Genomic DNA, 15,827 nt, shown 5'->3' with positions numbered 1-15,827 from the left:
GCATGATTAATGGCTACTTTTTAAAAGAAAAACTTTAAGTTGGAATTTACATTAAAACATTGATATAAATGTCACAGATGATAAATGTTCCTTAGTTAGGAAGTTATTCTAATTAATTATACTGACTTTCTGCTTTGTTTTAATAATGAATGGAGCCCAAAAAAACTTTTCTCAAATATTCAAGAGGATTCACCGATTAATGATGTTTTCATTATCCTGTTATTTTTCATGTGGTTTTAGCTTCTGTGACACAAAACCTTTTATCAGGTATAATATAGCTGTCCAAGGGCTCTTGGGGCTTTTTAAAGACCACAAAAAAGCAGTATCTTGGCTCCATATTATAGATATCTGAGGAATTCATTGCATTTTATCTATTAAGTCTTAAAGTGTAACTACATTTTCAGGAAACTTTGAAAGCATCAGAAGTTTCATTCAGAGAGGGTCTATGCGATGAGACCCCCAGATCATTAAATAGATGGAGCAGGAGCGCTAAGTCTAGCCATGCTCTCCTTGTTACTGAAGATGGGCTCAAAAAAAAGTCTTTGAGGTTGAGTTTTTCTCCACTCAGACCTCCATTGATCAAAATAGAAATGGTCAGTCAATGCCTGGTGTTAAGATAATATACAATTGCAGACAGTAGGTAATATCTCAAATAGTGGCATTCAGATAATGCTATATACAGTCACACATCCATTTAAATTTTTAGATCTGTGTAAAATGGACTGTTTTTCTCTAATGTGTCATCCATTTTGCCTCCTTTTTTAATTTGTTTTCAAAACTGACGAAGGTAGACTGTCTTAAATTTTTATTTTTAGTCCATTGACTCATCGATGGATCAGGTCAAATGACAGATCAAGCTTAAATTAAAAACCAATGTAAAAAAAATGTCTTCCATTTTTCATCCATTCAGAATAGACCCCCATAGACTTTAATGGCTGTCTCTAATTCGCAAAATTAATGATCATACAACATGCTCTAAGTCTCACAGATTGGCATCTGATTTTTAAACGCATGTGTGTATGGCCTAATGAAACTCTATGGATCAGTGTGCTGCCTAAGAAAAAAAAATGGACAGCACATGGACGTGTCTATTGATGTGTTAAAGTAGCTTAAGCCATACTTTGTAGACTCAATGGAGCTCCACAATTCAACAAAGACAGAAATTTAAGAGAAATCTTCCACCAACCACCACAGTTGATTGTGGGGTCTTTTGTGGTCTTTGGTTCTGGTTTTGAGGGCTTATACTACATGAAAGAATTGCCTGTTTCATGTACAGTATGTGCTCCAAAAATAATAAACATACGTATCTATCAGTTCCCAACCACTCCTTTCTATTGTTGCCCGGTGTTCCTGCCGTTCTTCTATTTTTCTCTTCTGGTTTTGTCATAACAAGACTACTGAGGAGCAATTGGTAGGTGTACTGTATGTGTTTTATTTTTAGAGTACACTTAATCCCTTTGCATAATTAAAAAGGGGTGAACAGTAGAGATGAGCGTTGTTCTACTCGAACTGTTCGCCAATCTCAAATTCGAGCTGTTTTGGGCGGTGTTCGAGCCGGTCGGCGAACACGAACAATTTGAGAAAAATTTGGCTGTTCGAGGTTATGTTCGATAACTGTTCGTGCACCAAAATCATAACTGGATTTTTTCTCAGTAATGATGAAAATTAATGTTAATACGCAGTTTGAGTGTACAGCGGGGCGGGGGGAGGGGCAGGGGATGGATCTCTGCAGGAACAATGAAGATCTCCATTTTTTTTTCTCTTTCCCGCATTTGCAGTGGGGAGGTGCAATCTGTCAGCCTATCAGCAGCGCACACACGGAGCGAAGTGCTTTTTTTCACACAAGCAAGGGCATGTGTGATTGGCAGTGTATGTCACATGTCCTTGCCCTATAAGACCAAGCCATTTTCCCCGTCACCACCATTTTCTCACTGCTGCAGCTGCGTGTTAGACGGCACCGCTGTTGCTGTGTGCGCTATACCTTGTTAATTTCAAGCCAATTTTCGCACAAATATACAGATAGCTTGGGAGTAGGGAATAGTTGTGATTGCAGTCCTTTTAAGGACTAGGTTACAGCATTTCCTACGACTTTTATCAGGCAGGTCTGTGCTCTTAAATAGATAGATTGTGGGAGTAAAGACTAATTGTAATTGGAGTCCTTTTCAGGACTAGGTTACATCAGTTCCTATCAGTTTTTGCCAGGCAGGTCTGTGCCAGTGCTGTGCAAGTTTTTTTCACAGCATTTGGCTGAATCTAGCAAAGCTAATCCTTTTTGGCCTATTGCAGAGTGTGTTAGTCAGTGGAGTAGCCTATCTGTGTTGCAAGATATACCACCTGTGTATAGAATACCAATTTTTTTACTGAACCTAGTGAAGTAAAATCTTTTGGGCATAGCATCATTCTATTAGTCCATCTATACTGACCTCCATCAGGTTGCAAACTGAATATAATTTTTTTCTGCATCTAGCTCTGAAAAAATATTTGGGCTTCTAGCGGTGTGTGGGACTTGGTCTATTAGTCCATCTATACTGACCTCCATCAGGTTGCAAATTAAAAATAATTTTTTTCTGCATCTAGCTCTGAAAAAATATTTGGGCTTCTAGCAGTGTGTGGGACTTGGTCTATTAGTCCATCTATACTGACCTCCATCAGGTTGCAAATTAAAAATAATTTTTTTCTTCATTTATCTCTGAAAAAATATTTGGGCTTCTAGCAGCGTGTGGGACTTGTTCTATTAGTCCATCTATACTGACCTCCATCAGGTTGCAAATTAAAAATAATTTTTTTCTGCATCTAGCTCTGAAAAAATATTTGGGCTTCTAGCAGTGTGTGGGACTTGGTCTATTAGTCCATCTATACTGACCTCCATCAGGTTGCAAATTAAAAATAATTTTTTTCTGCATCTAGCTCTGAAAAAATATTTGGGCTTCTAGCAGTGTGTGGGACTTGGTCTATTAGTCCATCTATACTGACCTCCATCAGGTTGCAAATTGAATAAAAAAATTTTCTGCATCTAGCTCTGAAAAAATATTTGGGCTTCTAGCGGTGTGTGGGACTTGGTCTATTAGTCCATCTATACTGACCTCCATCAGGTTGCAAATTAAAAATAATTTTTTTCTGCATCTAGCTCTGAAAAAATATTTGGGCTTCTAGCAGTGTGTGGGACTTGGTCTATTAGTCCATCTATACTGACCTCCATCAGGTTGCAAATTAAAAATAATTTTTTTCTTCATTTAGCTCTGAAAAAATATTTGGGCTTCTAGCAGTGTGTGGGACTTGTTCTATTAGTCCTTCTATACTGACGTCCAGCAGGTTGCAAATTGAATATAATTTTTTTCTGCATCTAGCTCTGAAAAAATATTTGGGCTTCTAGCGGTGTGTGGGACTTGGTCTATTAGTCCATCTATACTGACCTCCATCAGGTTGCAAATTAAAAATAATTTTTTTCTGCATCTAGCTCTGAAAAAATATTTGGGCTTCTAGCAGTGTGTGGGACTTGGTCTATTAGTCCATCTATACTGACCTCCATCAGGTTGCAAATTAAAAATAATTTTTTTCTGCATCTAGCTCTGAAAAAATATTTGGGCTTCTAGCGGTGTGTGGGACTTGGTCTATTAGTCCATCTATACTGACCTCCATCAGGTTGCAAATTAAAAATAATTTTTTTCTGCATCTAGCTCTGAAAAAATATTTGGGCTTCTAGCAGTGTGTGGGACTTGGTCTATTAGTCCATCTATACTGACCTCCATCAGGTTGCAAATTAAAAATAATTTTTTTCTGCATCTAGCTCTGAAAAAATATTTGGGCTTCTAGCAGTGTGTGGGACTTGGTCTATTAGTCTATCTATACTGACCTCCATCAGGTTGCAAATTAAAAATAATTTTTTTCTTCATTTAGCTCTGAAAAAATATTTGGGCTTCTAGCAGTGTGTGGGACTTGTTCTATTAGTCCTTCTATACTGACCTCCAGCAGGTTGCAAATTGAATATAATTTTTTTCTGCATCTAGCTCTGAAAAAATATTTGGGCTTCTAGCGGTGTGTGGGACTTGGTCTATTAGTCCATCTATACTGACCTCCATCAGGTTGCAAATTAAAAATAATTTTTTTCTGCATCTAGCTCTGAAAAAATATTTGGGCTTCTAGCGGTGTGTGGGACTTGGTCTATTAGTCCATCTATACTGACCTCCATCAGGTTGCAAATTAAAAATAATTTTTTTCTGCATCTAGCTCTGAAAAAATATTTGGGCTTCTAGCAGTGTGTGGGACTTGGTCTATTAGTCCATCTATACTGACCTCCATCAGGTTGCAAATTGAATAAAAAAATTTTCTGCATCTAGCTCTGAAAAAATATTTGGGCTTCTAGCGGTGTGTGGGACTTGGTCTATTAGTCCATCTATACTGACCTCCATCAGGTTGCAAATTAAAAATAATTTTTTTCTGCATCTAACCCAGCCAATAGTTTTGGCCTAATACCACAGTTTGGCCACTCAGCTCTGCTCGGTTACCATCCATTGTTTTTTTGTGCAAACAACTCCAGAGTTGTGAATTAGTTAACCACCAAAATGAGTGGAAAAAGGCCTGCTGCTGGTGGAAAGGGGAATAGGCGTGTTGGGAAGGGGAAAAAAGGTTGTGTCCGTGGGGTAGGTGCAGAAGAAAGACCATCTTCCAGCCAAACTAAAATGTCTACTTCTTTTAGCGGACAATGTGATAAGATCCCTTTCTTACGGCCACGCCAATCGCTACAAATTCCAGATGAGGCACAAAAACAGCAGGTGCTTCAACGGATATCAAGTGCTCCTTTAAGTGGGCTCTCCTCCACATCAACTTCAACATCACAAATACTCCAGTCCTCAAAGGTGTCACCCAAATCGCACTTGCTTCCTCACAGCTCCCAAATCTCCAGCTGCCCGTCTGAGTATGAGGTAGAACAGATGGTTGAGTCTGCAGAGCTGTTTACTCATACTATAGCCTGGGAATCAGAGGTCGACTCCAGCGCTTCTGTGAATCCAGACGAGGAAATGATCTGCACTGATGCCCAGAATCTTTATGAGTCGGATCCAGGACCAGACGCAGAAGGTTCTGACCATAATGTAGACCCTCATTCCCAAACTGTAACTCCTGTTGGTGGAGACAATGAGGAAGACGATGATAAGACTCAAATACCTGATTGGAGCGACAACTTTAGTTTTTTGTCAGGGCAGGAACAGGTTGGCTCTGAGGACGACGGGTGTGATAACGCACAGGGTGATGATGATGAGGTCGGAGATCCCACTTACTGTCAACCCACAGTCAGCCAAGAGATGAGGTCAGCAGAGGAGGTGGAGGAAGATGCTAGTGACGACGAGGTCAGGTTGCGCCTTCCTGGACAGAGACGTAGTACTGGAAGCACGTCAACAACTGCATCCTCAAACACAACTCTGCCTCTCACCACAAGTCGTGGTGGCTCTTCAGGTCGCATGGGTGCTAAGCCTTGCATAGCCTGGGCATTTTTTCAGATCGATAAAGATGACCCAACTCGTGTTATCTGTAACATTTATCAGCAAAAGCTAAGTAGAGGCCAAAAAATACATAGTTTGAGTACTTCATGCATGAACCGGCACATGGACATGAAGCATAAGTTGCAGTGGGAAGCTCAGTGTGCTACAATGCGGTCTAGCCGGCCGGGCCAACCACCGTCTGCCATATCTTGTGCATCCGCGGCCTCTTCATCCTCTGTGACTGGGGGGACAGCAGTCACACCTGTTTTGGGGCGCAGACCTGCCACCTCTTTACCCGCAACAGCCAGCGTGATTGGCAGGTCATCATTTTCTTTGGAGGTGGTAACACCAGCTGGTCTTGAGCGCTGTCCGACATCGATAGCACCACCTTTGGATCAAGGCAACCTAACATGTCCGCCTGCATCTTCCTCACAGACCGGCAGTTTGCCGGGGACACCCTTATCAACCCCGTCTAAGCACAATAGCCAGCCCTCGGTCCCTCAGATGTGGACAAGTAAAAGACCATTTCCTCCTAGCCATGAGAAAGCTAAGAGGTTGAATTTCACCATCTGCAAGCTCTTGGCTACAGAAATGCTGCCTTTCCGCCTGGTGGACACAGAGGATTTTCGAGACCTTATGTCCGTCGCAGTGCCCCAGTACCAGATGCCCAGTCGGCACTACTTCTCAAAGAAAGGTGTGCCTGCGCTCCACCAGCATGTCGCACACAACATCACCGCTTCTTTGAGAAACTCTGTGTGTGACAGGGTGCATTTCACCACAGACACTTGGACGAGTAGGCATGGACAGGGGCGTTACATGTCGCTGACTGGGCACTGGGTAACTATGGTGACAGCAGGACAAGGGGCTGCTGTCCAAGTCTTGCCGTCCCCACAAGTTGTGCGTCAATCCTCTTTATGTCATTTTTCCTCCACTGCTTCTGCCTCCTCAACCTCCTCTCGGTCTTCCACCTGCACCCAAAGCCTGTCTGGTCATGCCACAAGCTTTCTAACTGCGCAGAAGGGATCCTGCACACCTCCTTACTATGCTGGCAGTAGGGCTCAACGTCATCAGGCGGTTTTTACATTGAAATGTCTAGGAAATGTGAGTCACACAGCTGAGGAGTTGTGGTCAGCTCTGGAGAACCAATTTCATGAATGGTTGTCTCCACTGGACCTGAAACCAGGGAAGGCCGTGTGCGACAATGCTGCAAACCTGGGTGCGGCCCTTCGCCGGGGCAATGTCACACACGTGCCTTGTATGACTCACGTGTTGAACCTGGTTGTCCAGCAATTTTTAGCCCACTATCCCAGACTAGATGGCCTTCTGCAGAGGGCACGGTCGCTGTGTGCTCACTTCCGCCGTTCGCATCCCGCAGCTCAGCGACTTACATCTCTACAGAAGTCGTTGGGCCTGCCACTTCACCGGCTAAAATGCGATGTGCCTACCCGGTGGAATTCAACTCTGCACATGTTGCAGCGACTGTGGCAGCACCGACAAGCCCTGGTGCAATACGTTCTGACGTATAGCCTGGGCCAACGAGATTCAGAGGTGGGGCAAATCACGCTGGAGGAGTGGTCTCAGATCAGGGACCTATGCACCCTTCTGCACAGTTTTGAAATGGCGACGAAGATGTTTAGTGCTGACGATGCCATTATCAGCATGACTATTCCGGTGATTTACATGCTGGAGCACATGTTAAACAGAATTCGGAGTCAGGTGGTGGCACAAGAGGAGGTGGAGGAAGTAGAGGAGGAGGAGTTGTATGCGGAAGGGCTAACATCTGCAAGGTCCAGACGGTCGGCAGCACCAAGGCGGCAGGCATGTGAGGGTGGGGGAGATGGTTTAACCAGGGCGCATGGTAGCAGCCAAACTAGTGAGGAAGGTGCAGGAGCCCAGGAAGAAGTGGAGGACGAACTGATGGAAGACTCATCAGATGAGGGAGACCTTGATCACATTTCTGTTGTGCGAGGTTGGGGGGAGAGGACAGAGGAAGGAAGCATGATTGTTACCTCGCCACCAACACAACAGGGACTTGGTGCTCCTGGATGCGCAACACACATGAGTGCCTTCTTGCTGCACTACCTGCAACATGACCCTCGAATTGTGAGAATTAGAAATAATCCTGACTACTGGGTTGCCACACTGTTAGATCCCCGGTACAAAAGTAAATTTGCAGAAATTATTCCTGCCATAGAAAGGGATGCACGCATGCAGGAGTATCAGCAGAGACTGTTGCAGAATCTTACATGTGCTTTTCCACAAAATACCAGTGGTGCACGTAGTGAATCTCACAGTTCCAACTTGCCAACCGTGGGACCGTCAAGTGTTCAGCACTCAAACCGTAACAGAACCACAGTATCTGCTGGTAACATCAATTTTGCGGAATCATTTCACCACTTTTTTAGCCCATCCTTTGCAAGGCCACAGGAGACAAGAAGTCTGACACATAGTCAACGCCTAGAGACGATGGTACAGGAGTATCTCCAAGTAAACATTGAAGCCACGACTGTGTCACTGGACCCTTGCTCTTTTTGGGCTTCCAATCTGGATAAATGGCCGGAGCTAGCCACTTACGCCTTGGAGATCTTGTCATGCCCCGCAGCCAGCGTTCTGTCTGAACGTGTGTTCAGCGCTGCTGGTGGTGTGCTGACAGATAAGCGCACGCGGCTCTCCACTGATAATGTAGACAGACTCACGTTCATAAAGATGAACAAATCATGGATCCGAAACGACTTTTCTACCCCTGTGTCATCCTGGGGAGAGTAAAAGCTTGATGATTGGTTAAAATCACCCTACCAACCGTTTTAAGCTTTCAAATTACTAATCATGTTTATCTGTATCTTGACTGGAAAATAATTTGGGCTTTGTAGCAGTGTGCAGCACTGATCCTATTAGGCCATCTGTAATAAGCTTCACCAGATTTAAAATTAAAAATAATTTTTAGCTGCATCTAGCCCGGAAAATAATTTTGGGGCTCCGAGATGCGCAAGACACATAAGTGCCTTCTTGCTGCACTACCTGCAGCATGACCCTCATATTGTCAGAATTCGAAGTAATCATGACTACTGGGTTGCCACACTCTTAGATCCCCCAAACTTTTCGATCAACCTTTTCATTTTAATAAAGACCAAAAAAATGGTCATTTTTGAAATTATAAGCATTAGCAGGTTGTTAGAAACTGAAATCAAACAGTTTTCAACTCAAAACTTTATTCTAGGTGATGTTACATTTTCACATAGGACCCCTTGTTCGAAAGGAGCTTCTGAACTCTCTCGTCCATTGAATTTGTCAGGTTTTGGATGGTTTCTGCTTCAATTGTTTTGCATGAGGACAGAATACCCTCCCAGAGCTGTTGCTTAGATGTGAACTGCCTCCCGCCATCATAGACACTCCTTTTAATGATGCTCCAAAGGTTCTGAATGGGGTAGAGGTCAGGGGAGCATGGGGGTCACACCATAAGTTTGTCCCCTTTTATGCCCATATCAGCCAGAGATGCAGATGTTTTATGTGCAGCATGAGATGGTGCATTATCATGCAGAAAAATGATCTTGCTGTGAAATACACGGTTCTTCTTCTTGAACCATGGCAGGAAGTGCTGTTTGAGAAAATCCACATACATTATGGAGTTCATCTTTAGCGCCTTCAGGGATCCTAAAGGGGCCGACAATCTCTCTCCCCATGATTCCAGCCCAAAACATTACTCCACCTCCTCCTTGTTGGCGCTGTAGCCGTGTTTGCGTGGGGTGTCCATCAACCAGCCATCCTCCACTCCATTCATCTGGACCATCGAGCGCTGCACGGCACTCATCCGTGAACAAAACAGTTTTGAAATCAGTCTTCATGTAATGTTTGGCCCACTGGAGCCGTTTTTCCTTGTGTGAAGTGGATAGAGGAGGTCGACAGGATGGCGTATGCACAGCTGCAAACCTCTGAAGGACCCTGCATCTTGTTGTTCGGGGGACGTTGGAGGCACAAGCAGCTTCATAAACTTGTCTGCTGCTATGACAAGGCTTTTTTGCCGCTGCTCTTTCAACCTGACGTAATTGCCTGTAGGAAAGAGTCCTCAATTTGCCCTTATCAGCACGCACACGTGTGTACTGTGAATCAGCTACATACTTCTTGATTGCCAAGACACTTCATCCTGATCATCGCACAATGTTGATTGTAGTCATGCCTTGACCTAAACACTCCACAATTTGTTGCTTCTCAGCAGCCGACACATCCTTTTTCTTTCCCATTTTGGCAGAAAATGTAGGCTGCTTAATAATGTGAGAGAGCCTTCTTAAGTAGTCTTGCCTTTCATTGGACACACCTGCCAAACTAATTAGCACAGGTGTCTGCAATTGCTTACAGTGATATAAAGAGCCCTGACACACATCACCATCAATGAGTTTAACTGACAAACAAACAAATTCTTCCCTTATCACTCCTAAACACTTTTTGCATAATAATTTGGAACGCGGTGTACATGTGCTTTTCCACAAAACACCAGTGGTTCACGTAGTGAATCTTACAGTTCTAACTTGCCAACCGTGGTCTGTATGGAATTGTTCAATAAAGGGCCCAAAATTAAGATAACATAGATGGGAGAGGTCTCTATGAATAGGAATTCCTAAGTATTTGATACCCTGTGAGGGCCAGGCAAAGGGAAAGTTGGACTGGATGGAATCCTATATGGATTTAGGGAGGGAGACATCGAGGGCCTCAGACTTCGCTGCATTGATTTTAAAATTTTACCATTTAACAAAGTGATCTATTTCAGCCATAACAGCAGGGATGGATATATGTGATTGAGTGATATATACTAGGACATCATCAGCAAATAGAGAGCACTTGTACTCGGTGCCTCCCACCTCAATCCACCTAATATTGGGGTTATGGCGAATTGATGAGAGCAGGTGCTCCGTCACTAGGATGTATAAGAGAGGGGACAGAGGACATCCCTGCCTTGTCCCATTGGTGATTGTGAAAGGTGATGAAAATGTTCTGACGCACCCCCTGGGCCTTGGGACACCCGGAGCCGGACCCTTTTTGGTGGATGCTGGTGGTTGTAGTCTTCGTGGCGGCGATCCGGTTCCGTGGCTCAGGTCGGTCAAACCAGTGGCGGAACTATTTATGTGGTTTTGATGTTTAAATGTCCGACTACGCCACCCGTGGATTGCGGTCAGAGTGAACCGCCGCTACAGGGCAGACCGCTAAGGCTAGTGTTGTGGGTGCAGCAGAGCATAGCATAACTCCCCACGGGAGGAGTATAGCCTCAGGGCAGTGTATGCGGAGGATGGGGGTGATGGTGCAGGGCAGCAGCAGTAACGACACGGAGTCAGTGATGCAGTTCAGGGCCTTTACTCACAGTTCTTATTATCCAGACCACGTCTGCAGGTAACGGCTGCCCACGTCGTACTGTGCTCACCAGGTGAGGGGCTCAGACAACTCCCAGATAACTTTGGAGCGCTTCACAGGACCCCCTTTGTGTGTCCTTTGTCTGGCCTTTCTTACCAACACTTCTGTCCGGCTGCCTCGGGCCTCCTCTTGGTAAACTTGGCGCCAGTTTCCCTGACCCTATGTGGTGCCTTCCTAGCGGGTGGAGCAAGGGGCTGCGCCACATAAAATGTCAGAGCCTCCGGTTTCTAGCTGAGGGTCGTTTCCTGCCTCCACTAGTTCGGGGACCGGTCTCCCCCTTTGGCCTGACCCCTCCACGCAGGTGGATTCGGGCGTGCGGTGGCGACTCGCCCGTCCGCACCCCTGGGATCCCTTCATTCCTCGTTCCTGGAGCCTTCTCCGCTCCTCTTCCTTCCTTCTCCCTCTTGCAGGCCTGGGCCTCTGTTACTAGGCCCGCCTCCGGAGCAGAGCTCATGCAGAGCCCCTGCTCCCTGCCACTTCTGCTCAGACTTCTCTGCACTGAACTAAGATGGTGCCCACCTTTTATACTCCCTTCTCAATGCACCCAGGAACTGCTTCCTCCCTGCTCCTGCACTGCAGGGTTCCCCTTCCTCAGTGTTCCCTCCCCCCACTCCAGCCAGGGACAGGGACTGTCGTGCCCATCTCAGGGGCATATTGGTCACCCTGCCCCACGGCAATGTGGTGTAATGCATGCAGGTGTCGGGTCCTGATCCACACTCCATCCTTATCTGAGAGTGAGATATCACACCTCTGGGTGAGGTGCAATACGTCTGTAGCAACCGAGCCCTCGGTGCTACAGTTCCATTTATCTTCAGCCTAGGTGACGTATTGTGATACAGGGCCGTGATTTTGGCTATAAAAGGGTCCCCTAGACCCCTACCCCAAGCTTTTTAAGAGAATCATATATGGCGTGCCAGGAGACTCTATGGAATGCTTTCTCAGCATCCAACGAGAGTATCTACTTACAAATTTTTAACTGCATCTAGCCCAGGAAATACTTTGTGCCTAGTAGCAGTGTCTGCTAGTCAGCGGATTATCCCGGCTGTTAAGCAAGCTACACCACCTGTAGTTTGGACACTTAATTTTTTCAAAGGAAATGCTTCGGGACCACGGGATACTTAGTGAAGAGCATCAGGAGGCACCCCAAGGCATAGGGGCTGGGACTGGCACTAGGATGCCTTGCGGTGGACAGCCGAGCTCGATCCTTATAAAAGCTTTTTAACTGCAGCAGCTTTAGTGGACGCTACTGGAGCTGGAATTACGCGGCTGCTGGCATGAGACTTGCCCTCCAATAGATCCTTGTAAATGGATTTAAAGTTTATTCATTCAAATTAGAGGGACAATTTAAATTAAAAAGCTTAGAGCTGCCTCCACCACAGGGGGGCTCTCTCGACCCACCAGCGGACAGGCACCAGTATTGGGAGAGGGGGGCTGGCCGTCAGGGTTCACCGCGGCTCTGGCACAAACCCGGCGACACGGAGGTGGCACGGGCAGGAGCGGACTGGCCGTCTCGGCTTCTCACTTTTTGGATTTTAGAAGGGCATGACATGCCTATATCTGTGTCTCCCCCTCCTTTTACTCCTCCACCTCTTTTCTTTTCGCATGAATATATGTACTTGTCACTTTTCCATGTGTTAGTTGTGTCTTCTGAGCAGTTTGTCAGCTTTTGGACACCTTTGAAGGTGTTTTCTATGTGTTTCTATGTGTTTTTGTTTGCCTGCCATTGGTTTTAACGGTGTTTTAAGGTGTTCGACGAACAGTTCGACGAACAGTTCGGCGAACACACGGGTGTTCGACGAACCGAACCGAACTCGAACACTACGGGGGTGGCTCAACACTAGTGAACAGCCCAGTCTAACCCCAATCATGAGCAATCTTGTAAGAAGTTTGTTTAATATGTAACCATCACTTATATAATTACAGTGTAAATAATGATGGGCAGAAATGTTATATTACGTTGCCTTTTGGTAAAATGTAAAATATATCTTTTAACTGTTAATACTTTTTTAACTGTTTTGAAACCAGGTCATCCATCGAGAATAGAAGGGCACGTCATTCCTCTGCTGCCTGCTCGTTTCGCTAGATTATCCAGATCGCCTGCAGTTACCTTCATGACTACTTTAGCTGATCCTAGATCAAATGGTATGTAAAATACATGTGCTGCCTACACTATCAATGTTGCTATTAGTGATGGGGTATGTTCACACACGTTGTGTTTTGCTGCGTATTTGCTGCAGATTTTTATGTAAATTTTCAGCTGCGTCTGGCAGTACCAGCAAAGTCTATGAGAAACCAGAATTCACTGTTCCCACATGTTGCTTTTTGTTTGCTGCGTTTTTTCAGTGATTAGAAAAACGCTGAAAGAAGTGACATGTCACTTCTTTCAGTGTTTTTTCAGTGTTTTTTCACCCATAGGAAGTAATGGGGGGGATAGAAAAATGCTACAAATACGCCGCAAAAACACACCAAAAAACACATTTGCTGCTTATTTGCAGCGTTTTTGATGGCAAAATAGAATGGGAGTCTTTTTTTTTACAGAACTTTATGTGCATTACTAAATAGAGACAGAAGGACAGTGAAAAAAACGTTGCAAATACGCAGCTACACCTGCGTTTTTGATGCAGCTAAGCTCCTGCCAGAGAAAAGTTATCAGCAGATTTCGTACAGATTTTGGTGCAGAAAACGTACAGAAAAAGCTCAACGTGTGTGCACATACCCATAGGCTGTAATTCAAAACAAAGTGGAAATCCAAAAAAGTTCACAAGATTCCATGTTTTTTTCCAACTTACTCTTTGTCATTGTGTGGCATGTGCATTCTATACACAGTGCAGTAGTAAAGGCCTTCATATGCTCAAATTCCCCCATTAGGCCTTGCTATACACCTGTTCTGGATATTCCAAGGTCTGCTTCCTTCACCTCAGTATGCTGCCCTATGTTGTGCTCCACATTCGGTTTTGCAGATTGCCTAGCATGGCTCAGTGATGTCATCTCCCCAATCCCTTTTAAGGCCCACTAAGGCATACACTTGTGTTTTAGGATTAAGACTAGTGTTGAGCCACCCCCGTAGTGTTCGAGTTCGGTTCGGTTCGTCGAACACCCGTGTGTTCGCCGAACTGTTCGTCGAACTGTTCGTCGAACACCTTCGAACACCGTTAAAACCAATGGCAGGCAAACAAAAACACATAGAAACACATAGAAAACACCTTCAAAGGTGTCCAAAAGCTGACAAACTGCTCAGAAGACATAACTAACACATGGAAAAGTGACAAGTACATATAGTCATGCGAAAATAAAAGAGGTGGAGGAGTAAAAGGAGGGGGAGACACAGATATAGGCATGTCATGCCCTTCTAAAATCCAAAAAGTGAGAAGCCGACACGGCCAGTCCGCTCCTGCCCGTGCCACCTCCGTGTCGCCGGGTTTGTGCCAGAGCCGCGGTGAACCCTGACGGCCAGCCCCCCTCTCCCAGTACTGGTGCCTGTCCGCTGGTGGGTCGAGCGAGCCCCCCTGTGGTGGAGGCAGCTCTAAGCTTTTTAATTTAAATTGTCTCTCTAATTTGAATGAATACACTTTAAATCCATTTACAAGGATCTATTGGAGGGCAAGTCTCATGCCAGCAGCCGCGGTAATTCCAGCTCCAGTAGCGTCCACTAAAGCTGCTGCAGTTAAAAAGCTTTTATAAGGATCGAGCTCGGCTGTCCACCGCAAGGCATCCTACTGCCAGTCCCAGCCCCTATGCCTTGGGGTGCCTCCTGATGCTCTTCACTAAGTATCCCATGGTCCCGAAGCATTTCCTTTGAAAAAATTAAGTGTCTAAACTACAGGTGGTGCAGCTTGCTTAACAGCCGGGATAATCCGCTGACTAGCAGACACTGCTACTAGGCACAAAGTATTTCCTGGGCTAGATGCAGTTAAAAATTTGTAAGTAGATACTCTCGTTGGATGCTGAGAAAGCATTCCATAGAGTCTCCTGGCATGCCATATATGATTCTCTTAAAAAGCTTGGGGTAGGGGTCTAGGGGACCCTTTTATAGCCAAAATCACGGCCCTGTATCGCAATACGTCACCTAGGCTGAAGATAAATGGAACTGTAGCACCCTGAGGGCTCGGTTGCTACAGACGTATTGCACCTCACCCAGAGGTGTGATATCTCACTCTCAGGTAAGGATGGAGTGTGGATCAGGACCCGACACCTGCATGCATTACACCACATTGCCGTGGGGCAGGGCGACCAATATGCCCCTGAGATGGGCACAACAGTCCCTGTCCCTGGCTGGAGTGGGGGGAGGGAACACTGAGGAAGGGGAACCCTGTAGTGCAGGAGCAGGGAGGAAGCAGTTCCTGGGTGCATTGAGAAGGGAGTATAAAAGGTGGGCACCATCTTAGTTCAGTGCAGAGAAGTCTGAGCAGAAGTGGCAGGGAGCAGGGGCTCTGCATGAGCTCTGCTCCGGAGGCGGGCCTAGTAACAGAGGCCCAGGCCTGGAAGAGGGAGAAGGAAGGAAGAGGAGCGGAGAAGGCTCCAGGAACGAGGAATGAAGGGATCCCAGGGGTGCGGACGGGCGAGTCGCCACCGCACGCCCGAATCCACCTGCGTGGAGGGGTCAGGCCAAAGGGGGAGACCGGTCCCCGAACTAGTGGAGGCAGGAAACGACCCTCAGCTAGAAACCGGAGGCTCTGACATTTTATGTGGCGCAGCCCCTCGCTACACCCGCTAGGAAGACACCACATAGGGTCAGGGAAACTGGCGCCAAGTTTACCAAGAGGAGGCCCGAGGCAGCCGGACAGAAGTGTTGGTAAGAAAGGCCAGACAAAGGACACACAAAGGGGGTCCTGTGAAGTGCTCCAAAGTTATCTGGGAGTTGTCTGAGCCCCTCACCTGGTGAGCACAGTACGACGTGGGCAGCCGTTACCTGCAGACGTGGTCTGGATAATAAGAACTGTGAGTAAAGGC

The 15,827-nt window shown here is 45.9% G+C and overlaps 1 protein-coding gene across 3 annotated transcripts in view; it reads left to right on the top strand.

Moving 5' to 3' along the window:
* The window catches only part of TCERG1L (transcription elongation regulator 1 like), a 402,802-nt gene that overhangs the window by 237,015 nt on the left and 149,960 nt on the right, over positions 1 to 15,827 (top strand). For 2 of the 3 annotated variants that reach the window (XM_073685095.1, XM_073685096.1), the window contains exon 5: positions 12,903 to 13,019. The exons of the other annotated variant lie outside the window; for it this stretch is intronic. In XM_073685095.1, the coding sequence (XP_073541196.1) occupies positions 12,903 to 13,019 (117 nt within the window). The remainder of the gene's footprint in view (positions 1 to 12,902; positions 13,020 to 15,827) is intronic. 3 annotated transcript variants of the gene reach the window in all.

This window comes from Phyllobates terribilis, unplaced genomic scaffold, assembly GCF_046119375.1.
Source record: "Phyllobates terribilis strain yellow unplaced genomic scaffold, ASM4611937v1 Scaffold_5__5_contigs__length_657084704, whole genome shotgun sequence".
Taxonomy (NCBI): domain Eukaryota; kingdom Metazoa; phylum Chordata; class Amphibia; order Anura; family Dendrobatidae; genus Phyllobates; species Phyllobates terribilis.
Note: the sequence above shows the minus strand (reverse complement) of the source record. Positions and strands in the feature narration are given on the sequence as shown.